The 27,891-nt window shown below is 52.9% G+C and overlaps 1 protein-coding gene and 1 long non-coding RNA gene across 2 annotated transcripts; both read left to right on the forward strand.

Annotated features, from left to right (window-relative positions):
• Positions 1 to 4,246: 4,246 nt before the first annotated feature.
• On the forward strand, positions 4,247 to 5,693 carry LOC308635771. Its single transcript, XR_014019261.1, has 2 exons — positions 4,247 to 4,443; positions 5,434 to 5,693. It is a non-coding gene; the product is annotated as an uncharacterized lncRNA (long non-coding RNA).
• A 13,047-nt stretch (positions 5,694 to 18,740) lies between these two features.
• NATD1 (N-acetyltransferase domain containing 1) lies at positions 18,741 to 26,071 on the forward strand. The gene is made up of 3 exons (XM_081270097.1): positions 18,741 to 18,994; positions 24,583 to 24,701; positions 25,436 to 26,071. Exons 1-3 carry the CDS (start codon positions 18,889 to 18,891, stop codon positions 25,550 to 25,552), a joined length of 342 nt encoding a protein of 113 aa, XP_081126223.1. The 5' UTR covers positions 18,741 to 18,888; the 3' UTR covers positions 25,553 to 26,071.
• The last annotated feature ends 1,820 nt before the right edge of the window (positions 26,072 to 27,891 follow it).

The raw sequence follows: 27,891 nt of genomic DNA on the forward strand, positions 1-27,891 counted from the left end.
GCTGCTTCTTCGGTCTGGAAAATTTCTTTCCTGCCACCCCATTGGTATTTCCTGGAGCCAGGTCCCTTTCGTCTCTCAAACTCCTCCTACATGAATATCCCTAATAGGCTCTCCTAGTCTTCAGACCCAAATCAGTCTTAATTCTCTGCACAGCATCCTTGATGCCCATGCTTTGCTGATTTCCTCGGTTTCCAATGCATCTCGCCCACCAGCCCATCCACCTCTCCTGAGCAGGAATTCTACCCGGTCTCCTTCCCTGTTGCATTCCTGAAGCATAGCCCAAAGCAAGGCACACAGTAGGTGCCTAATAACTATTTGAGGAATGGACAGAGGAAGGAGGAAAGCATGCCACAGACATGGCTGAAGCGACTCTAGTCCCGTGCCCGACTCCCAGGCGCTAGGATGACTCAGACAAGGTCTCCACATAGGAGGAGTTTACGGATTAGTCAGGGAGGCTGACGAAGGGCCCAAGAATCACAGAACTCTACTGGGGTGCTATAAATAGACGCCATAAGCAGGAGTCCCAGGAAGGGGCCTGACTGCCTGAGTGAGGTCAGGGATGGCTTCTCCGACGTGGTGACCTTGACCCTGGGCCTTTGAAGGACCAGTACTAGGAGCTTTCCAGGCAGAAGAGGCAAGAAACAGGTGAGGATCAGGCTAGGATGCAGAGCTGCTGCGATGAGGAGTAGCACCAGAGAGCCGCCCAGTCTTTTCCTGTTGCTGGCTTGTGGCAGCAACATCCGTTCACCTCTTTCTGTCTCTAAGTGGGGAGGGAACTCCACAATCATTCAGAAATTGGACAGGGGCATTGGATGTGGACCCCAGTAGGCTGTGTCCTACCTAACTCCTAGGGGAAAAAAAAAAAAGTTGCAAACACCCCTCTCTGCAAACGCAGGGAAACCAGGACATTGGATGGGAAGGGGTGTGGCCCAAGTTAGGACACAGGTGTGAGCTGAGGTGGACAAGACCCGGGGTAAGAAAGCAATGGAGCGAGAGCCCAGACCGAGATGGGAGAAGCTCATGCGTTTATTCATTCATTGAATCAATGTTTACTGAGCACTTACTATGTGTCTAACACCGAGGGCAGGCCATTGAACAAGACAGCTGGAACTCTTTGCCCTCACGGAGATGACCTGGTGGGGCAGAACAGACAGGCAAAAATGCCTAAGTATTAGGATGTCAGAGAGGGACAAATTGTAGGTGGAAAAATAAAGGAGAGGACAAATGGCGTGTCTGAAATGGGGGCTGTCATTTTAAAGAGGGAGGCCAGGAAAAGCCTCTCTGGAAGGGAAGAGCATTACAGGCAAAAGGAACAGCATATGCAAAGGTCCTGAGGCGAATGGCTTATAGGGGAAAAAGCAGGTGCCTAGTGCGGTCAGGGTGGTGGGAGGCAAGTGGCCCCATGGTCAACCCTTGCACAGTCTCATTCTTGTGTACTGACCACACACAAGCACACACTCAGGAACATGAATGGGGTGCACAAGCCTATACACAATTGTGGGCACGTTAACAGACACAACCAGCACGCGCAGCTGTGTTGTGGAATGAACTGCCACCAGCAGCGCCCTCCATGACTTGCTGGCTCGCAGCGCCCTCTGGTGGTCGTTTCCAGCACAGCTCAGAAGTGCCCCGTTGCAGAATCTTGCCTTGATCACCCATCTAGCTAGACTCCTCCTCTCCATGCCTTCATCTTCAAAGCCCTCCCCATCCTACCCCCGTGCCTTATACACTGCAGTGAGAGGGACAGCCTTCCAAAAACAGAGCTGGCCATGCTCCAAACCTTGCCATGGCTTCTCAGGTGGGGAATTTCCCGGTCCAGGCACACCCAACCCAAGCCTTCTTCCTTGAGCCGTTCTTTGGCAAAAGCTGTGCTCCTGGCCAAGAATGCCCTTCCCTGCATTCTCCACCTGATACATTCTGTCTCTTCCTTGTCCTACCCTGCCCAGCACCCCTGCCCGGGGCCTTATCATGGGTCATTGTTTCTCCCATCAGACCCAAAGCAGAAATGCGACTGGTTCCTCGCAGCCCCACATCAGACCAGTCCGGGAATAGGGCTTTGGGAAAGTGCTTGGAGACGCTTGGAGGCAAGTAGAAGCCTGTTGCTCAGGGTCAGGTTCTGAAACCATGATTGACAGGAGAAACCAAAAGGGGGGCTCACCTGCTTTAGCTATCTATTTTTTTATTTTCCTTCACCTACTTTATTTAAATGGCCACAGCCTTGAATATCAAAGAATGAATTCATTCTTAGTGACATAGCTCCACCAGCAAAATAGCAAGAACCAAGAACACCTACCATATGCTAATTCCTCAAAGCACGTACTCTTGTGGAGTCACCATCATGCAAGCTGTTTTGGTCACCGCAGCATCCCCAGCATACAGTAGGCACTCAGCAAATACTTGGAAGAATGGAGGAAAGCAACACTCCAGCAAGATTCATATGGTTATCACTGTTCTCATTTAGCAGAAGAGAAAACAGAGAATCAGAGAGGTCGTGGCATGTTCAAAAGGCCTCTGGTGAAGGCAGAACTACTGTCCAAACTCCAGTCTATCCAATGGTGACTGTCTCCCCTGCCTTTAAATTAAAGGCATGCTTCCATTAAAATGGCCTGCAACTCCCTGCTTCTGAACTTCGTCTGCTGCTTTCTGAAAAGACACCAGCCCTTTACTTCTGATGGATCCCTCAGGTCTGGCAAGTCCAGGTTCAAGTCTAAGGTTGCACAAAAATCCTGTGGGTCACACAGACACCTGTCAAAGGAATCCTGGGAGCCTCAGCATGGTGCCTCTTTGCCCCCCAGGGTCCTGAGACATGGTGCATCTTCCTGGGAGGTGGAGGACAGGCACACCAGGTCTCATGACTTCACATTCAGCCTCATGAAGCTGGTGAGGTTAGACTCTTATTTGACAGATGAGAAAACTGTCAAAGACCAAGGCTTCGGGCATTTTGCCCAGGTCGCATCAACAGCAGGATGAAACCAGATTTTGAGCCCAGATGATCATGACAACCACCTACAAAACTGCATCAGGCTTTTTACTAGAGGGCTTGCTCTTGTTATCTGGAATGCAGGACCAGAGGGGGTTCTTATCATGATGTCACAGGTGAGAAGTCGGCCGACAGAGACGAGCAACTTGCCCATGGTCACACCAGCAGGGAGAAGAGAGGCAGAAGAACACTTGCACTGAGCTAATGCCACAGCCTGGGTGCAGTATTTGCCTGCAGAGGGCTGTCTTCTGATCTGAACCAGAAAGTAGCTGAGTGGCCTTGAGTCAATCACTCATCTTTGCCAGAGACCATCCTGTCCATTCTCATCATTGTTCTGTCCCCTTTCAGCCATCTCCAGACTGGGCTAACACCCTCCCCTGATGGAGTCTCATCCTCTCCCTGGCAGCATCTTAGATTCCCAGGAAGCTCTGACCATAACAGCTCCTTTCTAAGTAAGACTGGAGATCCTCGGGGAGCTGAGGGCCTATGCTCACGCCCATGCGTGCAGTCAACACGTTTTTCCTGAGCATAGAGCCAATCCAAGGCCAGACCACTGACATGACAGCCCGCCCCCCCCACCGAAACACATACTCTGGAGGTGGAGGGGCAGGTAGGGATGGAAACAAACTGAGTCAGGAATTATGTTCTGTCTTCCAGTTTCCCATAAAAGGTCAAGTCTCTAGACTGAAAGGATCCACTGAGTGCCCAGTTGGAGGCAAGAAGAAACCAAGGCAATTATGAACTCCTGGAAAAACAAATAACACAAAATAGAAAAGTAGACCTAATGTACCCCACAGCTGAGCTCAGCCTGAAACAATATTGACATAATCATCATACTCTAAACCCCCTATGGGAGGGTGGAAACTTGGGCCACGGTTTTATCACCAGTTCTAGGAGCTCAGCACATAATTGATGCTTGACTCGGTTCATTCCTGGAGTGTGAGTAGTCCTGGGGAGCAGGTGGCTACTGGTTTTTTCCCTAGGGTGGTTGTTATGCATCTTGCAGGGCTAAGTAGCCAAGTGTGTACTATTGCCTTAATAAAAAAAAAAATTTAAGTAAGCTTTAAGGAAAAATAGAAAGGCCATTGTGTCCAGGGTCAAGGACGTAAGGGGAGGGAAGGGGTGGAAAGAGATGAGGTTAGGAGGTTAACGGCCCAGGTGGTGAGAGGGCAAAATTGGAATATTTTTAGGCTCTGGAGTTATTCTGGGACATTCCTGCCTGCCAACTACAGGCTCAGGAAAAGAGCCACAGCCACCCGACAGAGCCACTGGAGTGAAAGCAGCTTTGGTTGCTGCAGCCTCCAGGGGCGAGGCCACAGCCAGCCTCTGCAGGGCCCGACCTAGGCCACGCCCCCAGCCCGGTCAAGCATTTGATTGGCTGTTCCCCAATTACGTGGCTGCTTTGATCGTGATCTTCTCCAGGATTAGCACCTTTGCCTGGGAACCCAGCAGGAGGACCCCGGGTCAGAGTCTGCTCTGGGTGGGCCAGGGTCTGCTCTGGGGGACACCGAATCCCCCCACACTAGGGCTCTTGGGTAGACCTAGGGCCTTAGCTGGGAGTATGACCTTGGTCCAAGGTCTGAAGTGGCTGCCTTGCTGGCTCCAAGAGGTCATGGCAGTCCCAGGAGAGATCAGACCAGGCAGTCAGCCAGACCCCAAGTCAAGCCCCATGAATGTCCTGGACTCAAGATGTGGCCCAGGAGACACTTAAAGGAGAAGTGCTATCAGATGCTGGGGTTTTCTTCCCCCTGAGCCATGAAGAAAGGAGCCTGTGTCCCTGGAGGCAGTGAGGCTTCCTATCCTAGGGTTGCAGCAGCTCAGGGTTCCAGCCCTTTGCTCGGGACTGCGGCCCTCCGTTAAAGGCCCTTGCCTGCCACCATGACCACCCCAGGCTACTCCAGGGGTCACAGGCTCACCCACCCCATCTTTCCAACCTGGAACTGCTCTTGTATAAACGAAGAAAGGGCCTTCAGACGGTTGACCTTGGGAAACTGCTTTATAGAGTGTTGCAAAAAATTCTTGGGTGGAGAGAAGAATTTGTCCCTGGTGGAGGAGGGCTGCTGGGAGCCTGGGAGCCGCTGATGAAGGGAATTCATTTCCTATCCCCGGTGCCCAGGACTCAGATGGATTCAGACATCTGTTGGGCCAGCAGCCAGGATGCCCCGGGCATGATTAGAGCTGTGGCTTCTTTGGCCCTCTTGAGGATAGATTTACACTGTCCTGAGTCTGCAGGTTATTTTTTGGTGCTGGAGGATTTGTGAGCCAAGAACGGATCTGTGTGGCAGGAAGGATGCAAAAATCTTCAAAGTTGTCCCTACGCAACAGGGCAGAGCCTGTGTTACAGAAGTAGGCTTAGAGGTGGGGCTCATCTTTTTCTTCCTCTCTCTCTCTTTCTCTCCCCCCCCCCACCACCCCACCACCACTTTTTTCTTTTTTTTTTCCTTTATTTGCAGTACTGTCGATTGAATCCAGGGGCACTCTGCCACCAAAGCTCATCCCCAGTTCTTTTTTATTCTCTGAGACAATGTATTGCTAAATACACCGGCTTCCAGCTTGTGATCCTCCCGCCTTCCAGATAGCTGGGATTGCAACGGTGCACCCCTGCACCCAGCTGTTTCTCTTCTTCACGTTTCTTCTGTCAAACATTTCTGCAACAAGTATGTATTCTTTTCAGTGTGCATTAAATATATAAGATTTTAATAGGCTAATACAACGGAGTGACATCCTGTTGATATAATATTTTCATATAAAGAGATAAAAGACCATAATTATTTTAATTCTGCCTATTCTTTGCAGCTCAAATCCTGCCCCTTATGAGCAGCCTTTCTGGATTACCCAAACAGATCGTCTCAGGATTTCAGATCCAGAAGGGGGTCTCAACACCATCTAGTGATTTTTAAGACCCCAGACTAGCTAGGTACCAGGACACAGGTCTGTAATCCCAGCAACTCAAGAGTCTGAGTGGGGCAGGAAGATCACAAGTCCAAGACCAGCCTGGACAATTTAGCAAAACCCTGTCTCAAAATAAAAAGGGCTGGATGTAGCTCTATGGTAGAGCCATCCTGGGTTCAATCCCCAGTACCAAAAAAAAAAAAAACAAAAAACTCCAAACTATAATGGTGTCAGGAACTGAGTATGGTTTAATGGTTTTTGGAGAAAGTAGCAAGGGTCCCAGGAAATGTTCCTGGATCTAATCCTGCCCCATTGTTTTGCTGGGGCAGGGTAAACAGTTGGTCCAGGGTTTGACCTCCAGCCAAGTTCCAAGCTGGTGCTGCCGCCACATCCCCAGTCCCTCAAAGGTTCCAGCAGGTAGCTGTTGATGAAGGAATGGTGATCGGGGATGAAGAAATTCACAAAGTCCCCACCCTCCCCACATCCTGCTGCCACACCAACCGACCTAAACTCTGTGACCAAAAACAACTGGCATAAGGTGGTCCTGGCTCTGTCCCATGTGACTCCCCCCCCCCAGCTGGATTCCACCTGGAAGGTCCATCACCTGCGTGTCCAGCACCAGGGCAGGAAAGACACCGAGCCGGGCCCCCCCAGGGCTGTGCACTGGAACACCTTCATGAGTGTGACTGTCCTAAGGTCACCCAGTGACACTTCACGCAGCCTTTTCTGATGCAGTATGAATGGTCACCCAATATCATTTCTGACTGTCCCTGTGGGTCAAAGCAGCCCACCCAGATTTTAAAGGGTAGAGACACAGACCTCTGCCCCTCACTGAAGGAATGTCAGAATTTACAGCCATTTTTTTTTTTCAAACCTCCATACTCCTTCTGGAATTGTATCCTAGACAGTGACCATTCACAGGGCCACCCACTGCACTTCTCAGTTTGTCTGCGTGTCGCCTTAGTGCAAGGGCCCTGGCAGGGGGCTTCCCCCTCCAACTGGGAATACCTGGAGTAAGTCAGCACGGGACACTGGTGGGCATGGAGTGTGCAGACAGAACCTGAGAGCCAGAGGCCATAGTGGCTGGGCAGGCAGGAAAGGGATGGAGGCTGATGGAGGAGGCCAGGCGATAAGGCAGCTTGGAGCCTCCCCCAGAAGGAGGCCAGGGAAGCCTGCAAATCAAAAGATAAAAGCAGGCCGAGCAGTAGGTGTGGGAAGAGAAGATAGTGAGCTTGCAAGGAGCCAGGGACTTGATAACCTCTCCTCATCTTTCTGGTTCAGCCTGGGAAGCCTCTGGTGTCCCCGGTAGAATTCCCTATCCCTCCTCTGAGCTTCCCATAAACCCTCATCACACTGTATGGGAACCCACAGACCCAGGCCGGATGCATCTTTGGGTTCCCAGCCCAAGCAAGAGAAAGGACCCCCCCCCCCAGTCGAGGCCTTCCAATGGGTTCAAGGACAGGGACCCAAGCCAGTCGGCCTCAGGAGGCTGCCAAGAGCCTGTGGGACTGAGTTCTCCCTCGGGTTTACTGGTATCTCACGCTGGCCTGTGATGGGTTTAACTGGGCTCAGTTTCCTCAACTGTAAAATGGGTGTTTTAATCAGACTTGCTTTAAAGGGCTGGGGTCAGGGTTAGCATGTTTCTGGCACAAAGTCAGAGCTCAGGGAAGTCTGGCTGCTGAATCCAACCCTTCCTGAGTGAGGCCCAGGCAGGGGCATGAAGAGTGTCCTCACTGGATCCGAGTGGACTCCGTGGACTAGGGTTTTGGCTGAATACATGGATTCCCCTAAAGGGGCCCTTCCTTTAGAGGTGTCCAGCCCAACCCAAAGCGGGGCCAGGTGGGAGTTGGTGGGACACACCTCCCGAGCACACCTAGATGTGGACCAGGAGGGGGCACCGAGCCTCACCTCTGAATCACCTAAATCACTCAGGACGTTTTGGGCAACAACATCAGAGGTTTCCCGGAGGTGGGGGGAAATTCAAAAGGTGACAAGGTAGAGGGTGAAAAGTGTTTCCCACCCCCATCCTCAACCCCTTGGCACCTGCCCAGAACTCAGCCAGTGTCGTCAGCTCCTTGGGCGTCCTTGCAGAAAAAAGTAAAGATCTTTTTTTTTCTTTTTCCTTTTTTTCACTGCCCTATACACCTTTGTTCACTTAACATTCTCTTGTATGTCCTTCCTGGGCACATGGTGGCACACGCCTGTCATCGCGATGACTTGGGAGGCTGAGGTAGGAGGATCACCAGATGGAGGCCAGACTGGACAACTTAGCAAGACCCTGTCTCAAAATAAAAATATAAAATAAAATAAAAAGGGCTAAGGATGTAGCTCAGTGGTAGAGCACCCCAGAGTGACACACACACACACACACACACACAATTCCCTTTTCTCCTCTATATCCTTCCATTTCAGCACAAGAACAGCTCTCTCGTCCTGTTTTGCAACTGCATAATACACCCTGCTTGACTCTCCCTGGGTGGAGTGAGCCAGGCCCTGGCTGGCCGGCATTTGGGTCTCTCTAGTATTTTTCCATGAGCACCAAATGTCCTTGTACAAACAGCATTTCCCACACGGGATGCACCTCTGAGGGAGACAGTTCTAGAAAGGTCTGGTTTGCATGCAGGGAGCCTTAACCTAGACAGACTCCTAACATAGCCAGATCTCCCTTCATACACCAGGCCCCCAGCAGGGTCTGAGAAATTTTGAATGAATAAAGGTGATGCTTGCGTAGACAGGGTGAGGTGCCATCAGCCCTGCCAGGGATTATGGGAGCCAAAATGAGCTTCCAGGGGTGGGAGGGGGAAGGAGCATCATGGGTGAGGGTGGGGGATCCCGAGGGCTGTGATGTTGACCAAGGATGCCCAGACGCCATCCTGGGTCCCTCCCAGAACTGTGGCCTTACAGATGGGGGTCAGGTCCCATGAAGAGACAGAAGCAGTAGATTCTGTCCAGCCCCCGCAGTCAACGTCCCCTCAAGGCTGGGGGACAGTGCCTGCATCTCCCGTCCTGCTGACTTACCGAGTGAGTCTGTTCGTCTCTTTCAGCCTTAATTTTACCATCTGTAAAATAGGAGAGGGACTCAGTGACAAGCACTCCTCTCTGCAAGATCACTCATGGGGAACCCGGCGCTTGGGACCTGCCGGCGCTCAGGAGTCACTGTGTGATGTGGCCGGATGGCCGTGTGCTGAATGAGAGTGACGACATTCAGTGTGAAGAACATGTGTCCAGATTCCCAAGGCCACCCTTCTGGGAGGTGGGATTTGGGGCATCTGCATTGCTCACGTAGCAAATGAGAGTCAGAACCCTAGATCAGGGTTCGAGGTTATGGCACCAATGTGGGGGCACCTCTGCATGCCTCCAGGATGCTGGGGCTGCGGACGGGGGCCAGGAGACGGGAAGGCAGTGGTTTTTGTCCCTCAGGGAGGGCAGGAAGGGCAAGGCCAATCTCTGAGGCCTTTCCTCCCCCTCCCACGCCTAGCCTCCTGCCAGACAGCCCAGGCCATCTGGCAGGTTTTGATAAATGAATATTATAAACAACAAACAACCCCAGAAAGCCTGCATGACCGGGGAGCCCTGCTGGAGGCTTCGGGATCCCTGAGGAGGGGGGGGACCTCGGTGGATTCCAGGGCCCTGAGGAGGTTCCATTGGCAGGTGGCCCTGGCAGTTTTGGTGGGAGGCACATCCTCCTCGCCACAGGACACTGTGGAGTAATAAAATCGTAATAATGATGATGATAGGAGCCAGCACTTCACTGGGTGTGCACGGTGGGATTTAATGCTTCAAATAACCCGGAGAGAAAACTCTGGCAAAACACCTCTCAGATAAAAGCCTAGCGCCGAGGATATAGGAAGAACTTACTGCAACTCAACAGTAAGAAAACCAACAACCGAATTAAAAAAAAAAATGCACAGAGTATCTGAACAGACACCTCCCCCCCCCCCCCCCAGAGAAGCTCTGGATTGCAAATAAGATACTTGAAAGCCCCAGGAGTCGGGGCAATGCAAATAGAACCATCAGGAGATTCCACCACACACCTGTTTAGAATGGCAAAAAAATTAAAATGACTGACAATCAGAGGCTGGGGTGGTGGCTCAGCAGTAGAGCGCTCGCCTGGCACATGAGGGACCCTGGGTTTGAGCCTCAGAACCACATTAAAAATAAATAAACAAAATAAAGATATCGTGTCCATGTACAACTAAAAAATATATACATTAAAAAAAATGACTGGCAATCGCAGGGATTGGTGAGAGGGTGCAGAAACTGTAATTCTCACCCATTGTTGTGGTGGGGGTGGTCATGAAGTTCGGTGGACTCTGACTTTACAACTGAGCTGTTCCACTGCCAAGAGAAATAACCATGTTCATAATCACACACACGCATGTACCTGCATGAAAATGTTAACAGAAACTTCAAAGGAAAAAAAAAAAACCTCGAAAGAATCTAAATGTCCATGAACTTGGCCATGGATGAGCAACCTGTCATCTATCCCGATCTCCGTGGGACATCACTAAGTGACACAAAAGGAATGGACGAGGAACACACATGTGACCATACAGATGAGGCTCAAATGAGAGCTGCCCGATTAAAAGAAACCTGATAAAAGGTTCTAGTCAATAGGATTCCCTTTCCAGGACATTCCAGAAAAGGCACAACAGTAGTGACCTGGGAGTCGGAGCAATGCAAATAGAACCATCAGGAGATTCCACTAGGCGCCTGTTTAGAATGGCAAAAAAAATTAAAATGACTGGCAATCAGGGCTGGGGTGATAAGGGGCTGGGGTGGGGGTGGCGATCAACTGTTAAGGATCACAAGGGGAATCAGGAGTAATGTTCTACATGATAGTGGGGATGATTATACAACTGTATACATTTGTGAAAAGGCATCACACTGTGCGCTTCAGGGGGTGGATTTCATTGGATACAATTGTAACTCTCTTAAGCCGGAGGAGGAGGGAAGCCAGTTCAATGAAGGAAAAAAATCCCTGAGCAGAAAGGGTATTTATTTTCACGTTACAGATAAGGAAACTGAGGCTCAGGGAGTTGACAGGAGAGCCCTTGTTTGCTGTATGCCTGCAGGTTGCCTGAGCTTCCCATTCTGTGATGGATGGTGATCAACAAGAGCCAGGCTTTCCCAGTCGATGGGGCAGACAGACCCACCTCTGGGTCAGACAGGAGCCATTTCTAATGTCTAGTACCCTTGTGTGTGTGTGTGTGTGTATGTATATATATATATATATATTCAGTTCCATGATCTTTTATTTTTTTCCTTCTCCCTTATCCCCCCAATTTTTATTATGAAAAATCTCAAATGCACAGGAAGTCAAAGGCATAATCTCCAACGACTGTTCACCTGCAACCGGTGTCAACTATTGCTGTCACTAGGTGTCACCTGGTAGTGTGGTAGTACACACCGGCTCCCCATCCCCACCCCCTGCAGCTAGGTACTGTTTTCTGATCCTTTGAGAATGTCTGGCATCAGGACCTTTTATTCCTCCCAGAACAAGGACATTCTCCTATACAAACCAGCATGTGATTATCTCACCCAAAAAATAAACAAACCAGAAAAAAAAACTGTAATCCCACAAATATCTAACACAGGGGCCACATTGCAGCTATCCCTATTGTCCTCAAAGGATCTTTTTTTTTTTTTTTAATTTAAGATATATCTTTTTTAAAGGAGAGAGAGGGAGGGATGGAGGGAGAGAGAGAGAGGGAGAGAGAGAGAGAAACTTTTTGTAGATGGACACAACACAATGCCTTTATTTTTATGTGGTGGTGAGAATCGAACCCGGGTCTCGCCCGTGCTAGGGGAGCGCTCTATAGCTGAGCCACAATCCCAGCCCCTCAAAGCATCTTTTACAGCTGGATTTGGTTTGGTTTGGTTTGGTTTGTTTTCAAGCCAGGAGGTAACCGAGATTCACATGTTACATTTGGTTTTCTCTCTTTCAGTGGAGGACAGTTTTTAATTTTTGGAAAAAAAAAAAACTACGTCTCTAGACAAAAAGCCAGAATCTTGCAATGACTACGTACCCATCCTTCACTTAGACCCACTGATTCACAGTCTGCCAGATCCTTCCACTCTCTCTCCCCCGTTCTCTATCTCTGAATCTTATCTTTCTTCCTTTCTCTCTCTCCCAACCATTTACTTCACCAGCAGATACACATGATTGTGTTTTTCAATCAGTTGACATTTAAACATCAGGCGTCTCACACTATATTCCGATTTCATTTGATTTCCGGATACTGTTGTCAACAGAGAAGACCTGGAACAGAGGTCTCCCTCATGGACCAGTGGCTGCAGAGAGCAGTCGCCCTTGGACGCCTCTTAGGCATGCTCCACACGGGTCCTCTTGTCCGACACCCAGCCTGTCAATCAGTCTGCCTGGGCCCTGCACCCATGGAATTTGAGAGCCCTAATCTATTCCAAATGACCTTTAGATGCCTCCCAGGTCTCCTCAGGAGGAGGCCACCTGTACCCTTGGGGAGGCACCTGGGGATCAGGCCCATGAGGGAGGCTAGGGGATACTCCACCAATTTGAAGCTGTTTATCCTCATGTCTGGATGTCAGGTTCTGGACTCAGCCTCGCTGGGGCTGGAATCCCAACTCCATAAGCTGCAGAGAGACCTTTGGAAAGCTAAGTGACCTAAAGACCCAAGAGCAGGGAACTGGTGTAGAAAAGAATGGGGCCACCCTCAAAGCACCGGCATCAGATCTCCAAGAAACTCTGATGAGTGACAGGCACAACTTTCAGGTTATACACAGAATTTTGGGTTAAATGGGGAAATATATATATATTTGTATTTACTTGTAGTTATGTGTTGGAAAGTTCTGAAAGAATTAAAAAAAAAAAAAAAAAACAGGTACCAATGCTTGCCTGTGTGTGGTGGGGGAGACCTGGGCAGATGGCAGACAGGGAAAAGAGGGAGACTGTTCCTTGGTCCCTATATCCATAGTCGGCCCTCCATATCCACAGGTTCCATGTCTATGTATTCAATTATGAATCAAAAACATTCAGGGGCCAGGAGTATAGCTCAGAGGTAGAGCCCCCTGCTTCCTGCTCAGCATTCACAAGGTCCTGGATTCAATCCCCAGCAATAATAATAATAATAATAATAATAATAATAATAATAATAATTTGAAAAACACTGCGCCTGTACTGAGCATACACAGACATTTTTCTTGTCATGACTCCCTAAATAATACAGCATAACTATTTACATTTGCTATTGCGTTAGGTACAATATCTAGAAACAATTTAAAGTACATCCAAGGGTGTGTATAGGCCGTATGCAAATACTGTGACATTTTATATGAAAGACTTGAGCCTTCATGCATTATGGTATCTTCAGAAGATCCTGGAACACATCCCCCTCAGATACAAAGGGACTAGATTCTGTTTTAGTTTTTGAAATACAAATAAACTGCTATGTTAGTCAGCTTTCTGTCACTATAACCAAATACCTGAGACCATCCACTTATAAACATAAAGGTTTATTTTTGGCTCACAGTTTTGGGGGATTCCAATCCATGATTGGTTGGTCCCATAATTTGGGGGCTATAGGGAGACAGAACCTCAGGGCAGGTACTGTGTGACAGCAAAACCAATCACATCTTGGTCAAGAAGCAAAAAAACAAAGAAAGCAGGGCAGGGGTTAGGGTCCCATAATCCCCTTCCAGGGTGTGCCCCCAGTGACCTACGACCTTCTCTAAGCTCCACCTCTTAAAGTTCCACCACCTTCTAGTGACACCAAACTGGGGACCAAGTCTTTAGCACAGCGGCCTTTGGGGAGCATTTAATGTACAAACTGTAGCAATTATCTCATCCAAATTAAATTTTAAAATGTTCTTAACAATAAATAAATATATATATATATTTGTAAGTGGACACAATGCCTTTATTTTATTTATTTTTTTGTGGTGCTGAGGATCGAACCCAGGGTCTTGCACGTGCTAGGCCAGCGCTCCACCACTGAGCTACACCTTCAGGCTCCACCACTGAGCTACACCTTCAGCCCCAAGAATAATTCTATTATGACTTGATAACACTTTTGTTGGAAAATAAAAACATCCTGTTTGGGTGTAAAGATCTCCATATGAGCAGGGGCTTTGTCTTATTATCAGCCCTGCATTCCCAGAATCCAGAACACACAATAGTTGCTCAATAAACATTGAATGTGTGACTGAATTAATGAATAACTACAAGACTCGGTGGCTGTCTGGACACAGGGGGAAAACATCAACAGTGCAGACCTGAAAGGTGGGTTTAGGAGGGCCGGGCATGGTGGGGGATGGTGCATGCCTGTAATCCCAGCTACCTGGGAGGTTGAGGAGGAGGATCCCAAGTTTAAAGCCAGACCGGACCACTTATTTCAAAATAAAATAAAAAGGGATGTGGCTCCGCGACAGAGCACTTGCCTAACATGCTTAGAGCCTTGGGTTCAATCCCTAGTACCATTTAAAAAAATGTTAGAAGGGACTTTTATTTTCTTAATATATTCCTATTTTCCTGAACATTTTAAATGAGCATCTCTCATGCTTCTAATGAGGAAAGAAAAGACAGTAAAGGCATTAAAAGGAACAGAGCGTGGGTGTGGCAGTTTGGGAGGGAGAAGGGGAGGAGCTCACTGAGAAGAATGCAAGGCTGGTGACCAGGGCAGGCCACCCACCCACCACCCCACCCCACCCCACCCACGCTCAGCCCAGGTCTGGCTGAGCCAATCGATCTTCTTGGTGGGCAGCTCAGGAAGCAGCTAGGGCTGCAGGAACCTTGCGGGAGGAAGAGGAGGCCCAGAGAGGGCCTGTGGCTATCCTGAGATCACACAGCAGGCCCAGGACAGATGAGCCAGGGCAGGGCTCAGCCTCCAACCCCAGGATACCTGGACACCAGAAAAAGTTACTTATGTGCCCAGCTCTGCTCACAGATAGGAAACTTGGGACCCCAGGGGGAGAGAGAGCTAGAGGCTTTGGAGGCCAGGGAAGCTGGCCTGGGGGGGGGGGGCGCGGCTAATCTGACTCTGTGACCCAAGACTGTCACCCCCACACACATACACAGTGTCACTATGAGATCAGAAAATACCTGGCTGTAGCATTGGCCACAGTGTGGGGCCCAGGGCTGGGGTCCTCTGCCTCCTCCTCCCCCCTCCAGGTCCATGCCCATGTGGGGTCCTCAAAATGGAGGCTGTCATACATTCTCCTGGAATCCTATGCAGCCCTGGAAAGGGACAGTGCTGCTCTGCAGGACACCCAAATCACAAGGCTTGCTCAGTGCAGGGTGAAGGAAGCCAGCCCTGGGGACCCAGGCGGCACATCCTTGCCTGTGACACTCTTGGAAAAAGCCAAAGAATAAAGACAGAAAAACAGGTCGGGTGGGGTGGGGGAGGGGTTGAAAGGAGCACCAGGGCCCGGGGAGATGAGCTGTTGTGTAACTGGGTCGTGGGGGAGGCTCAGTGGCCAGATGTGTTTGACAAAAATTTGCAGAACAACAGGCTAAAAGGGAGGCATTTTTAATATATGTAAACACTCCTTTGATTTATGGGGTTTTTGTTTGTTTTGTTCCTGGATCGAACCCAGGAGTGCTCTACCACTGAGCTCCAAACTCACTCCTTTGGATTTTTTTGAGGCAGCATCTTGTTAAGTTGCTGAGGCTGGCCTTGAACTTGCAAACTTGCCATCCTCCTGCCTCAGCCTCCCAAGTTCCTGGGATTACAAGCAGGTGACACTACACCTGGCTGCTCCTTTAAACTAAGATTCCCCCCCACCAAACCCTCCAATGGCTCCCTCCCATCTCAGAGTCAAAGCCCAAGGCTTCTCATTCTGCCCCCCTCCACCTCTTAGGCTCATCCCCACCCACTGCCCCGGCCATTCTACATTCCTTGTGTTCTTTAAACATACCCCAGGGTCTTTGCACTGGCTGCACTCAGTATCCGGACTGCTCTTCCCCCAATTCCAGCAGACTCACTCCTTTACCTTCCTCAAGTCTTTCATCAAAAGAGCCCATCTGAGCTGAGCTCTGTCCTGGCCACACTGTCTGAAACCATGACCTCCCCAGGAGCATGCGCATCCACCTTCCAGTTCAAACTCCTTTCAAGACACTTCTAACTAAGAGACTCTATATTTATTTCCTTCTTTTCTCTCTCTCTCTCTCTCTCTCCACTAGAACATTAACCTTGTGAAGGGAAGGGGTTTTGTCTGTTTTATTAGAACAGTGCCTGACATACAATAGGTGTACAATAGTTGCTAAATTAATTAGAAATCGAGTAAATAAATATATATATATATGATCTAGTCTGATCATGGCCCCAGCAGGCCCCAGTCCCACAGCAGCTTTCACACACATTCATTCAACAACCCCACCAAACATTAATTGCTCATTTTTTATTCTTTTACTTTTCCTTATTTGAGGAAGGATTTTGGGGGTGGGGTTTAAAGAGTCCAACAAGAGACATTTACAAGCAGGAGCCAAAAACAAGGAAGAGGGTGTAGGGCCTTGGCAGGGATTTATCAGACAGAAATCTCCCAAGTCCAGGCTGAGGGTGGGGAGGACAGACACAGACACTGTGTAAATAAATGTGATGGCAAAGATGAGGGCTTCTGGGAGGAGGTGATATTTGGGCAACAGCACTCGCAAAGGCTTAGAGACAGGGAAGCCGCCTGCTCATGAAATGTCTAGGAGCATGTTCTGGCCTCTCCAGCCATTTCAGTTCTTTGGAGGCAGTGAAGTCACCTGAGACACACAAGGTCTTATCTCTCTTGCTCAGGATGGAAGCCAGCCCTGACTCAGTTGAGGTCAAGGCCCTCTCTGACCCCAGAATCCTTTTGCATCTCCTTGTAAGTAATGACTCATCTTGTTTTGTTTCCAAACTCCCTGATACTCCATAACACACTTGTAAAACAAAAAACAAAGTGTCTGGCCGGGCTCAGTGGCACACACCTGTGATCAATCCCAAGTGCACCATCTGCGGGGAGAGGCAGGAGGATCTCAAGTTCAAAGCCAGCCTCAGCAAAAGGGAGGCACTAAGCAACTCAGGGAGACCCTGTCTCTAAATAAAATACAAAATAGGGCTGGGGATGGGGCTCAGTGGTCGAGTGCCCCTGAGTTCAATCCCTGGTATCCCCTCCAAAAAAATTTTTAAAAAGTATCTAACAATAAAAAGAATGACAATAATTCCAAAGGTAAAAACTTTATGGGCAGAAGTGTTCACAAAAATTGCTATCCAAATAGCCAACGTGTATATGAAAAGAGGCTTGAGTGTACCTTGTGGTAGGGCTCCTGCCTGGCACTCCGGGAGACCTTGGGTTCAATCACTAATAAAGAAAAGAAAGAAAGGGGTGGGGCACAATCAGTCACCAGGCAATTAAAGCCCCAGCAAGAATGCACTTCATGCTCACCAGAATGACTCAATTTAAAAAGACCCAACAAAACTCTCAAAATTGTTGGTAAGAAGCTAAAATGGTTTGACCACTTTTGGAAAAAAAAAAAAAGTCTGGCAGCTACTCACAAAACGACACCTACAGCCACTACAACAGCCAAAAAATCCGTTGCAGGTGGCTACTACCCAAGGGGAATGCTCAGTTTGCAGATCCTAAAAGATGCCCCAAGAATGTTCACACCATGTTTGTTTATGATAGTCCCCAAACACAACTCAAATGCCCTTCAACATGTGAACAGATAAATAAAGCGTCATGTGCGCACAATAGAGTACTTTGTTAGTTATAACAAAGATACAAGCCACAGCATGGACACATCTCAGATAAAGGTTGAGCAAAAAAACTGGACATATTGTCTGATTCTGTTTAAAGGGTGTTCTAGAAAAAAAGCTCTTCCGTCCTTAATGCTAAAAGTCAAGGACCGTGGTTACTGCCCAGGTTGGGCACTGATTGGAAAGGCGACCCTAGTGAACCCTTCGGAAGGTGGGCAACTGGATGTGAATGTCAAGTTGATGCATTAATTAACAAAACAATAAAAGTAACCAGCAGTCGTGTGCTTTCAAGTGGGCAGACACAGCCAAACTTCAGACACCAACGAGGAAAAGTCTGGGGTCCGAGGGGAGAGGGGACGACTGGTTAAGTCCCCTTTCCAATAAGCAGTCTGGGGGGCCCCCGAGGGTCCTGGGTCTTCAAGAAAAGTTCCCGCCTCTTTCTAGAACTCTGTGCCCCCCGCCACTCCCGAATCTGTGCAGTGGAACCAGGGATTCCCAGGAATTTCTGCCCCTCTTTCACAGAGGTGGCATCTCGCCCCTACCCTTTGGGACTAATCCCACCCCAGCATCCCACAGCTGCTCACAGATGGATGGGCACCACCTGAGCCCCCTCCAGCATCCATCCTGTGAATTCGGGATGCATTTCGCTGCTCCGGGCCTCGACTTGCGCACCTGTACAATGGAGCCAGTCATACCTATTTCTCGAGCTAGTGGTGAGAATTCTACCTGAGCCCAGGGGACTCCTTACAGCGTGCTTCCTGCTTGAACAGGGCTAGGCACAAGCCGTGCACACAACAAGCGCTTAATAAATGATGCTGGTGGTGACTGATTAGAATATTCCTACAGGTTGTTATCAACATCTTTGAGAAGGGTCCATGGGCGGGGGGGTGGCTGGAATCCTAGAGACGCCGGTAGAACCCCACCCGAGGGGAGAGCAGCTCGGCCGGCCGCCGAGGAGAGCGCGGTGTTTTGTTTGGGGCTGCGAAAGTGGAACGCCGCCCGTGGGGGCGCGCGGCCCCTTTAAGAGTCGAATGGAATGTATCAAAACAAAAAGGCCGCGCGCCCATTGGCTGCGCGCCGCACGTGACCTCACAGCTGATTTCCTGGCCGCCTCCGGGGCCCTCCCCCGCCCCCCGCTCCTCCTTTTTTTTTTTTTTTTTTTTTTTGTTGCTGCCGCCGCGGCCGCCGCCGAGTGTCAGTTTCAGCGCCGCCGCCTGCGGTCTCTCTCCGCCGGGTTTCCCCCCCGGCCGCCCCGCGCCCGCAGCCGCCCTGCTCCCGCGCCCGGACCCCCCGACCCGCGCGGCCCGGCCCGGGCCCATGGCGCACTCGGCGGCCGCGGTGCCGCTCGGCGCGCTGGAGCAGGGCTGCCCCATCCGCGTGGAGCACGACCGCCGGCGCCGCCAGTTCACCGTGCGCCTCAACGGTAACGGCGCCCCCGCCCTTTGTCTGCGCCAGCGGCCGGGAGCGGGGCCCCGGGGCCGGGCGGGCGCCGCGGGGCGGGACGGCGCGCGGGGCGGGCGCGGGGCCGAGGGGGCGCGGGGCCGGGCTGCCCGGGGGGGGGGGCCGCGGTGCGGAGCCCGGGGAGCGCGTCGTCGGAGCCACCAGGGGACTCCACCTGCGCCGCCCGGCTGCCTGCCTTCCGGTGTCGGGGACCTGCCCCCTTCCCCCGGCGGCTCCGGGGCTGGCCGCTGCCCCGGGAACTGGGGCTTTTTATCCGACACTAGAATCTGCCCCCTGGAGAGTGCTCCTGCCACCGGGGGCTGACGGGGAAGGGCGCTCTCTGCCCTGCAGGGAGTGAGATATGGGTGGGTATGGGGAGGGTGACCATGAGGTGACTCTGGGACAGCGGCCACTCGGCCTGTCTCCTCTGAGTGCTTCGGGGAGTAGCGCACACTCCACTGGACGTGAAGGACCGAGCCGCGCATTGGGTTCATGGCAAGGGCTCCTAAAAATGTGGACGGAGCATTATTTTTTTTTAGATTTTTTTTTTTTTTTTTTTTAGTTTTAGGTGGACACAATATCTTTATTTTATTTATTTATTATTATTATTTTAATATTTATTTTTTAGTTTTCGGCGGACACAACACCTTTGTTGGTATGTGGTGCTGAGGGTCGAACCCGGGTCGCACGCATGCCAGGCGAGCGCGCTACCGCCTGAGCCACATCCCCAGCCCCCTATTTTTTATTATTTTTTAATATTTATTTTTTAGGTGTAGATGGGCACAACACAATACCTTTATTTATTTATTTTAATGTGGTGCTGAGGATCGAGCCTGGGTCTCGCGGGTGCCAGGGCAAGCACTCTACCGCTTGAGCCACAATCCTAGCCCCCTGAGCATTATTATTATTATTATTATTATTAACCAGAAAACAAGGTCAAGTCCTTGATTCCTGTAGAGAGATTTTTTTTTTTACCAGCCTACATCCCCTTCCCCCTAGAAGTTGGAAAGAAAGGTTATGAAGTTGAGGACCATGAACTCTCCGCATCCCACCCCCAGCTCAGCTCTCTCTGATACTGCCCAAGGCTCTTAGAGGCCACTGTGCCCATTTCCAAGAGGGAAAGATGGAGGCCCAGAGGTGGTCAGCCTCTGAGTTGAGGTAGCAGCGGAACAGCATTCTGCTTGGCTCCAGCCCCTGGGCACTTGTGACAGTCGCAGGAGGGGCCTGGGACTTCTGTTTGGACATCCTGAGCATGGAGCTAGGCCCTACCACTTCCATGGTCTTCTGATGCAACTGTCACCATGTCCCTGAAGTGTGTGATGACACACTACCCCACATTACAGATAAGTAAATTGAGTTTAGAGCTGCAGGAAGTGTCTTGCTCAGCGTCACCTGGGGCCAGCGGCGAAAGCTCAAATCTGGACCCTGCTGACCCTATCACACAGTCTTCCCTCATAGGAGCAAGTCTTTCTGCTGTGGTTCTGGCTGTGGCCCAATTGGCAATGACATTCAGTGTTCCAGCCACTTTTGTGGGGAGAGCCTGGTGGCTTTTCAGATCCTCTCTTTTGAGGTTTTCTGACTTCCAGGGGGGTTCTGGTTCCCCTGGTTGGCTCAGGAGGCCCAGTAGACTTGCAGAGAGAAAGAAAAAGGAATGTTTGAGATTTTTTTTTTCCCCCAAATGGCTACAGGAAAGGACAACTCTACTGGGGGCTGGCTGTCATCCAACCATATTCTTACACTTGTCCCCTTCTGGAACTTACTGCCCTGTGGCTAACTATAGGTGTGGCCAGGGATCCTCCCAGAGGGAAGCTGGCAGCTCCTTTTGAAGTCACCAATATAGGCACAGCACAGCCCAGGGCTGGCCTCAGGGTGTCCAGGTGGCCTGGGGCTGGGTATATTTGAGGGCTGATGTGTGTGTCCAGCTTGGCCTGCCCAAGCTGGAGGGGCACAGACTCAGAGGGTCTCCTAGTGCCTATAAGGAAGCCGGAGGCTGGTGCCCCTGTGCCCATTAACAGATGTGGGCACTGAGTCTGAGCTGTCAAGCGGTCGGGGGCTGGCAGTGCAGGACCATGTTGGGACTGTCATTTCCCTGGCTTATTCCTCAGGGTCTCCCTGTGGCAGAGCTGGGCTGTTTATCTTCCTGAGAGCTCTGGTTCTGAGGATCATTTACAGATGATAAATGATACTGGCCAAAGTCTTGCCTCCAAGATGTGGAGGAGCTGGGATTTGTTCCACAACTCTTTATTGAGCACCTATCGTGTGCCAGCGCCCTTCAAGGTGCTAGGGACTCATGGAGCTGATAGCGTCGAGGGGGAACATGGATGATAGATAAATTGTGAAGTCTTCTAGACAAGTAGGGCTCTGGGGAGAAGGGGCGCAGGGAAGATTGGCGGGTGTGTAGGAGTGAGGCTGCTGTTTCAAATCAGGAAGGTCTCCTCCCAAGAAATGGAGAAAGAAACTAGCAAGAAACTGAGCGACCGCAGCAAAGAATGTTCCAAGACAAGGGAACATCACGTCCAAAGGCCCTGTACTGCCCGGTGCATGTTCAGAGCAACAGGGCAGAGTGGAGGGGCCGGCAGGTAGGAAGAGGGGCTGAGATCATGGTGAGCAGACGGCGCAGGGACTCGGGAGTGTGAATTTATATGAATTTGGCTTTGACTCTAAAGCAGGTGGATACTCCAGGGGCCCTGTGAGTGTCCGTCTTTCCCTCTCCCTCCCTCCGCCAGGGCTGAGTGTCCATCTTTCTGCAAGGAGCAGGATCACCCAAGGTCCCAGAATCCTGATTTGCAGATAGGAAGCCTGAGGCCCCCCAAGAGTCTATGAGGCCTCTGGCCTCCCCCAGCACCCTGCAGGGTTGAGAGTACAGTGCCTGGCCTCATGGGGGACTGTTCCCAGCCCCAATCACCAAGACCCCCACCCCCCCACCCTGCACCCCTGGTCCTCTGTGGCCTTTGTGTCTCCCTGTGACTGCCTTCCCTGACGACTTGCTGGGCCCTTTGATGCTGCACAGGGCACTGGAGTAAAGAGCTACGGGAAGGTTCCCATTAGCAGGGGGTCTTTAACTTCCTTTATTTGGCTGGTTGGTCAGTTAGTAGCTCCCACAGGCCCGGCCAGCACTCTATCTCTGAGCCACGCCCAAGCCCTGACCTTTAACTTTTGAGAACCAGCTATGATCTCGATTTGAATCTCAGTCTTCCTAGGAAGGAGGAGGGTGGTATTGATTTGTCCCTGCTTCATTCAGGTTCAGCCCCTCTGGCCTCCTTGCTGTTCCTTGAATATCCTACCCCAGGACCTCTGCACCTGCTGTTCTCACTACTTAACCTGTTCATACTCTAGATCTCCCCTCATTCCTTCTAGTCTTTGCACAAGAAAAAAACTTCCCCTGTGCACTCTCTTTACAGCAGCACCCCCACCACCCCCAAATCCCTGCCCCTTCTCTGCTATAATGTCCTAGAAGAGCACACAGATACCCATCACTTGAGAATCCTGAGTCATTTGTAATAATTATTGTTTATTACCTGTCTGCTCTACTGAAACAGAGCCTCCTCGCGGGAGGATTTTGTTAGCTTTGTTCACGGCTCAGCACCCCATACTCTGCCTGAACAGAGTAGGCCCTCAGTGAATTTGGAGTAATTAAATAGGGTAGGTGGGCAGCTGCCCCAGGGATCGAGGTCAGTCCCAAATAGCTTCTCATGGCTGCTTGCCTGTCCCAAGGGGGCGGAGTTAAGCCCAGCAGATGCAGCCCTGAGGACCAAGTCCTGTGGGGTACAGCTGGGGCAGAGGTGGCCATGGAAGTTGCCCCTGGGCATTGGCCAGGGCGGTAGGCATAGCCCACAGAACCATGGTCGGGCCAGGAGGGGGCGCCAGTGCAGGGCACCTGGGGCAGAGGATGGGCTGGGGGAGAGCATTCTGGACCAGGAACTGCCCAAGCAAAGGCTTAGTGGCAGGAAGCCAGGGGTGTGCCTTGGTGGGGCAGGGGAATGAACTTGGCTTGGGAATCAGAGGCCTGGTCCCCGCTTCACCTTGAACCTGCTGTGTGACCCCTGACTCTCCGACGCACTTTCCTCCGCTGGCTGGGGAGCCTCCCTCCTGGAGTTGGGGAGACCCAAGGGGTTTCAGGGGCCAGAAAGCCTGACAAATGGGGCGGGGATCCTGTTCTGGGGTATGATTTGCTTTTAGGACCCTGGGTGGCTCATTTGATCTCTTCTTCCCTTTGTGACAGCTAGCAGCACAGCAAGGCTGGCCACCCAAGCAGAATTTAGGAGCAAATTCTCTGGTGCTTTAACGTTAAGCCATGTAAAAAGCAATTTTTTTTTCCTTTCAAGTGAAAAATACGTGAAATACGACTGGCTCTTAAAACGCGGAGAAAGACAACTTGATGTTGATATTTTTGGGGGGGAGCCAAAGAACGGTGTCTTCCAACCTCACACTGGCTGCGCCCTCTACCTGTCCTTCCTCCTCTCTTACCTCAGCCATTTCCTGCTCGTGTTCACACAGCTCAGCTCAGGGAGTCTTCCGGGGAGGGCTCCTCCCGACTGCCCCCGGCATAATGGCCCTGGCCCTCCCGGCACCCAGTGGATTTATCTCCTTCATGTACCAGAACAGGCTTGGGACAGCCGTGAGAGCACATGCCTGTCACATGCCAGCAACGTGGGAGGCTCGGGCACAAGAACTTCGAGTTCAAGGCCAACCTGGGAAACTCAAGATTAAAAATAAAGAGGGCTGGGTTCAACTCCCATTACAAATGAAGGGACCAACCAATGGATGGAGCAGCACTGGGATCCTGCCAGGATCCTGCCTCAGGGCAGCTCCGGGGTCCCACCTCCTCTCCTCCTCCCCAGGCTGCCCCCAGTGTCACCCACCAGGACCAGCGCAGCTGACACTGGTCACCCTGCTCCTGTCTCCCGAGTCCGTCCCCCGGTGAAGTCAAGAATCACCTCCTGACCCATCTCGAGATGGCTTAGGCTCTGCAGGCCTGTCACCTCCCTGCCCCCCTCTCCTCCCGATCACCTGCTCCACCCCAGCCACCTGGCCTCGCCGTCCCTCCTCCGGGGCCACCACTGCCTTGTAGCCATTGTGCCTGCCTCCTCCTCTTCCTCCAGCACACTGTCCCCCACCTAGCATTCCTCGGAGCTCTTTCCCACCCCGTGACACGTCACGCTGTGGAAGGCCGGTCTCTTGGTGTCTTGGCCTTGGCTTTATGCCCAGGGCTCCATAGACCACACGATGGGAGGACAGAAGGGTGGCTATCTGCGTGAGTGGGTGGATGGATGGAAGGATAGATGGGTGAGCGGATGGAAGGACGGTTAGGTGGACAGACGGAGGACGTGTAACTAAAAACTGGGACTGAGCCAGGCACTGTGGCACATGCCTGTCATCCCAGCAGCTCAGGAGGCTGAGGCAGGAGGATCCCAAGTTCAAGGCCAGCCTCAGCAACGTAGCAAGGGCTAAAAAACTTAATCAAGACCCTGTCTCAAAAAGGAAAAAGGGCCCAGTGTCCTCTCCTGGGCCCTGTAGGACTCTTGGCCGGGGCTGACCGGGCCTCAACCTGTTTGCATCTCCCATCCTCAGGGTGTCATGACCGGGCTGTCCTGCTCTATGAGTATGTGGGCAAACGGATTGTGGACCTGCAGCACACCGAGGTACCGGATGCCTACCGCGGGCGTGGCATTGCCAAACACCTCGCCAAGGTAGGGTCATCGGCAGGTGGGGGTCCCTGGGGACAGTTACCCTCCCACTCAGGCTGTTCCTGGCGACTGACTGCTGCATGCTTCTTCGCCAGAGTATAGACCCACAGGTCTTCATTGCCAGTGGGTCACGGTGGGCAGTAGGGGTGTTGGGCAGCACTCTACACTCCCTGGCCCTCTGAGGGAAGTGGCAGTCACTTGGGGCCCAGGGTCCTGATGGGCAGAGCCCTGCTGCAGACACATCTCCAAGGTTACCACAGCCTAATTCTGTCCTAGGGCCCCAGACCTGGCACATAGTAGCTGCTCAGTAAGTTCTGGGGGGAGGGGGGGACAAATGGATGAACAGCCAGGTCAGTGGGCTCATGGCCCTTTCCCAACCCACCCCCCGACTTTGTTCGTCCTCAAAGCCCCTGAAACCTCAGGCTGCCTGGACTGTAGGTCTGAGCTGCATAAGGGCGATTGCTCCTGGAGCCGAGAATGGCCTTCAATTTCCCCCAAGGCCTGCTCCCAGGCTTAGCTGGACCCTCTGTCGGCTTCCCCTCACCCACCACAGCCTCTGCTTCCTGGCTCAGGCTTGGGAAGGGGGTTATCCCGAGTCACCTGGCAAGAGACCCCCTGACGTGGGCCAAGTGGGAGGGTTGCTGTAGGACATGGGGGATGCAGAGGAGGTGGGCGACCACCACCTTCTCAGGCTGGGGGCTCTGACCACCCACTCTCTCCTCTGCCGCGGTCCCCAGGCTGCCCTGGACTTTGTGGTGGAGGAGGACCTGAAGGCCCATCTCACGTGCTGGTACATCCAGAAGTATGTCAAGGAGAACCCCCTGCCGCAGTACCTGGAGCGGCTGCAGCCGTAGCCCCGGCCGCGGGCAGGAGCGCCCCCTGCCGGCCCCTCCGCGCGGACTTGGCCCCAGCCCCGCGCGCTCTCAGGAACCTGCTCCCGCTGGGGACAGGCTCAAGAGTTATTTTTGTAAGGACGCCCATCTGGGGCCCTGTGTCCAGGCTCCTGAAGATGGCTGGCCGAGGAGGAGGGGCGGTGATCCAGTGACCAGGGCAAAAGAGGGTCCCCACCGCCTTCAGTGGGCAGCGCGACAGGACCCGGGGCCGGCCGGGGGGGTCCTTGCTCTGTGATTCAGCCGGAGGCTGGCGTGGGACCCCCTCCCACACCTGGTGCTGTGTCCTTTCTACGAACGAGGAGGGCGTTTCCCAGAGCCCAGAGGAGCCAGAAAGAACCTCGAGTGCCAACCTCGCCGAGCGGGGGCACCAAGCCTCGTCTGCCACCAGCACTCCCCCGCCCCTCCCCCCACGTCTCTTCTGCAGAACTTTGGCGCCGGGGGCGGGGGGGGGGGGACAGAGCACGGGGCACCCCCCGGGTGTGAGCGCTGGCCCAGGGGCGGCTCTGCGCGTGTGCGCAGCCGGGCAGTGAGCTCGGGTGGGTGTGGGCAGGCGCAGGGAGAAGCCGTGGGCGCTTACCTGGCTTTCCTCGGCCTCGTCTTCTGCTGGCCTCTGACCTGTCCAGGCGCTCTCAGAAAGCTCGCCGGGGAGCGGGAGCTGGAGGGAGGCAGATGGCCCCCAGCGCCCGCCCCAGCGGCCTCATCGCCGAGAGAAAGGAGCACTTCGGCCGGGAGGTTCCTTGCACTGAGGCCGAACACCTGAGCGGTCCTGCTCTCTCGGGGGCCGCAGCTGTGGCCAGGTCCATTCTGTTGGCCATTGTAAGTCCCAGGGCCCCGACCCACACCAGCCCTCCTGGTGACAGCCCGGGAGGCGCGCCAAGCCTGACTTGGGTCTGGTACCCACCCCCCTTCAGGGGACCCTGTGTCTTCCCTTTGAGGGCTGGGCAGGGCTCGGGTCCTGGTCTCTTGTGCCCTGTTCCCCACGAGGGTCAAGTCTCTTCCTGCTCCTCTGTGGAGCTGAGGGTGACCCAGGAATCCAGTTCCTCTTGAGTTGAGGGGACAGTCATCAGTGAATCCTCGGATGTGACGGGCCCTTCCTCTGGGGGGTGTCTGCGGCTCCGGTGTGTCCCCACTCCTCCCGTGCCTCCCTGCCTCCAATGCCGGTGCTCAGGGCGCGGTGGGTGTTGGGGTGCCTTGGTGACTCCTCCCCGTGGTGCTGGCCTGGCTGGTGGCCCCTCCTCCCGTCACTGCCTCACGTCTCCCAGCCTTGGCACCAACACCCCCAGCCCCCCCCCCCCTGCAGCGACTTCAAGGCCCACGCCCACGAGGAAGGCTGGCAGCCTTCCTGGGGAGGCCCCTCCGTTTAACACCGCTCAGCCCCCACCATGGCGAGTCATAGGCGTGGGCCTTTGGTGGCCGCTGTCCTAAGCATCCCCTGCCTCCCAGGCCTTCACCTTGGGCCAGGTGCAGAAGTTCTCGCTCTGGCCTCCAGGTGGCCCGTTCCTCCACGTGCTCCTCGGCTCCGTTCCCAAAGGGCTCCCTTGAAGGGCCAGAAAAATGCCCTGGGCCTCCCAAAAGACATGGCTGGCAGGAGGGGCTCAGCTGAGCCGTGTCCCACACAGCCGTGACACCCCACTCCTGGGTCAAGATGCTAAATGAGCAAGTCCCAGGCCTCCGAGTAGACAAGCCTCGCTGTCGCCCCTCCTGTCCGGGGAGTCTGGACCAGGGCTTCCAGTCCCTCCCCCAGGACCCCAACCCCTCCCACAGTCCTCCCCAGGTGCCCCCCGAGCTCGGTGAGCCAGTGCTGGTGCGGGGGACGACAGGATGGGGTGGCCCTGCACGCTGCAGCCTACCCACAGAGGTGGCCCTGCAGCAGCAACATGAGGGATGCCTCACGGGAGGCCCCCCAGGACCAGCACAGTCTCAAGGAGCAGGGGAGCTGTGTGGCTCCGGGAGGAAGCAGCCCCACCCCGCCCCATCCCTGCCTGAACCTAGGGTCCTTACCCACCACGTTCTGACAGCAGATGACCGGCCACAATGGCCACGTGCCCATGAGACACTCAGTACTTGAATAGGGAGGCCCGGGGCCCAGGAGGACTGGCTGGGTCGTCCCAGTGGGCTCGTCCCAAGTTCCTGCAGGGGGGCGCCTGAGCATGCTCACCTCCTCGGGTGGCCTTAAAGCCCCACACTCCACAGCAGGGGTGGTGACTGAGCTGCACTGGGCCTGGCCCTGGTCGCCAGCTGAGCCTTGGAGCAGCAGTAGTAGCGACATCCCCACCCTGACCTGGAGTCCCCCCCTTGGC

Source organism: Spermophilus citellus (assembly GCF_964194105.1).
Source record: "Spermophilus citellus genome assembly, chromosome: 17".
Taxonomy (NCBI): domain Eukaryota; kingdom Metazoa; phylum Chordata; class Mammalia; order Rodentia; family Sciuridae; genus Spermophilus; species Spermophilus citellus.

Bases quoted from the DNA above. Each gene is read 5' to 3' on its own strand.
- NATD1 (XM_081270097.1), top strand. From the start codon at position 18,889: ATGGCGCACTCGGCGGCCGCGGTGCCGCTCGGCGCGCTGGAGCAGGGC. The intron at 18,995-24,582 runs GTAACGGCGCCC...TCCCATCCTCAG, and splicing joins GTTCACCGTGCGCCTCAACG to GGTGTCATGACCGGGCTGTC. The intron at 24,702-25,435 runs GTAGGGTCATCG...CGCGGTCCCCAG, and splicing joins TTGCCAAACACCTCGCCAAG to GCTGCCCTGGACTTTGTGGT.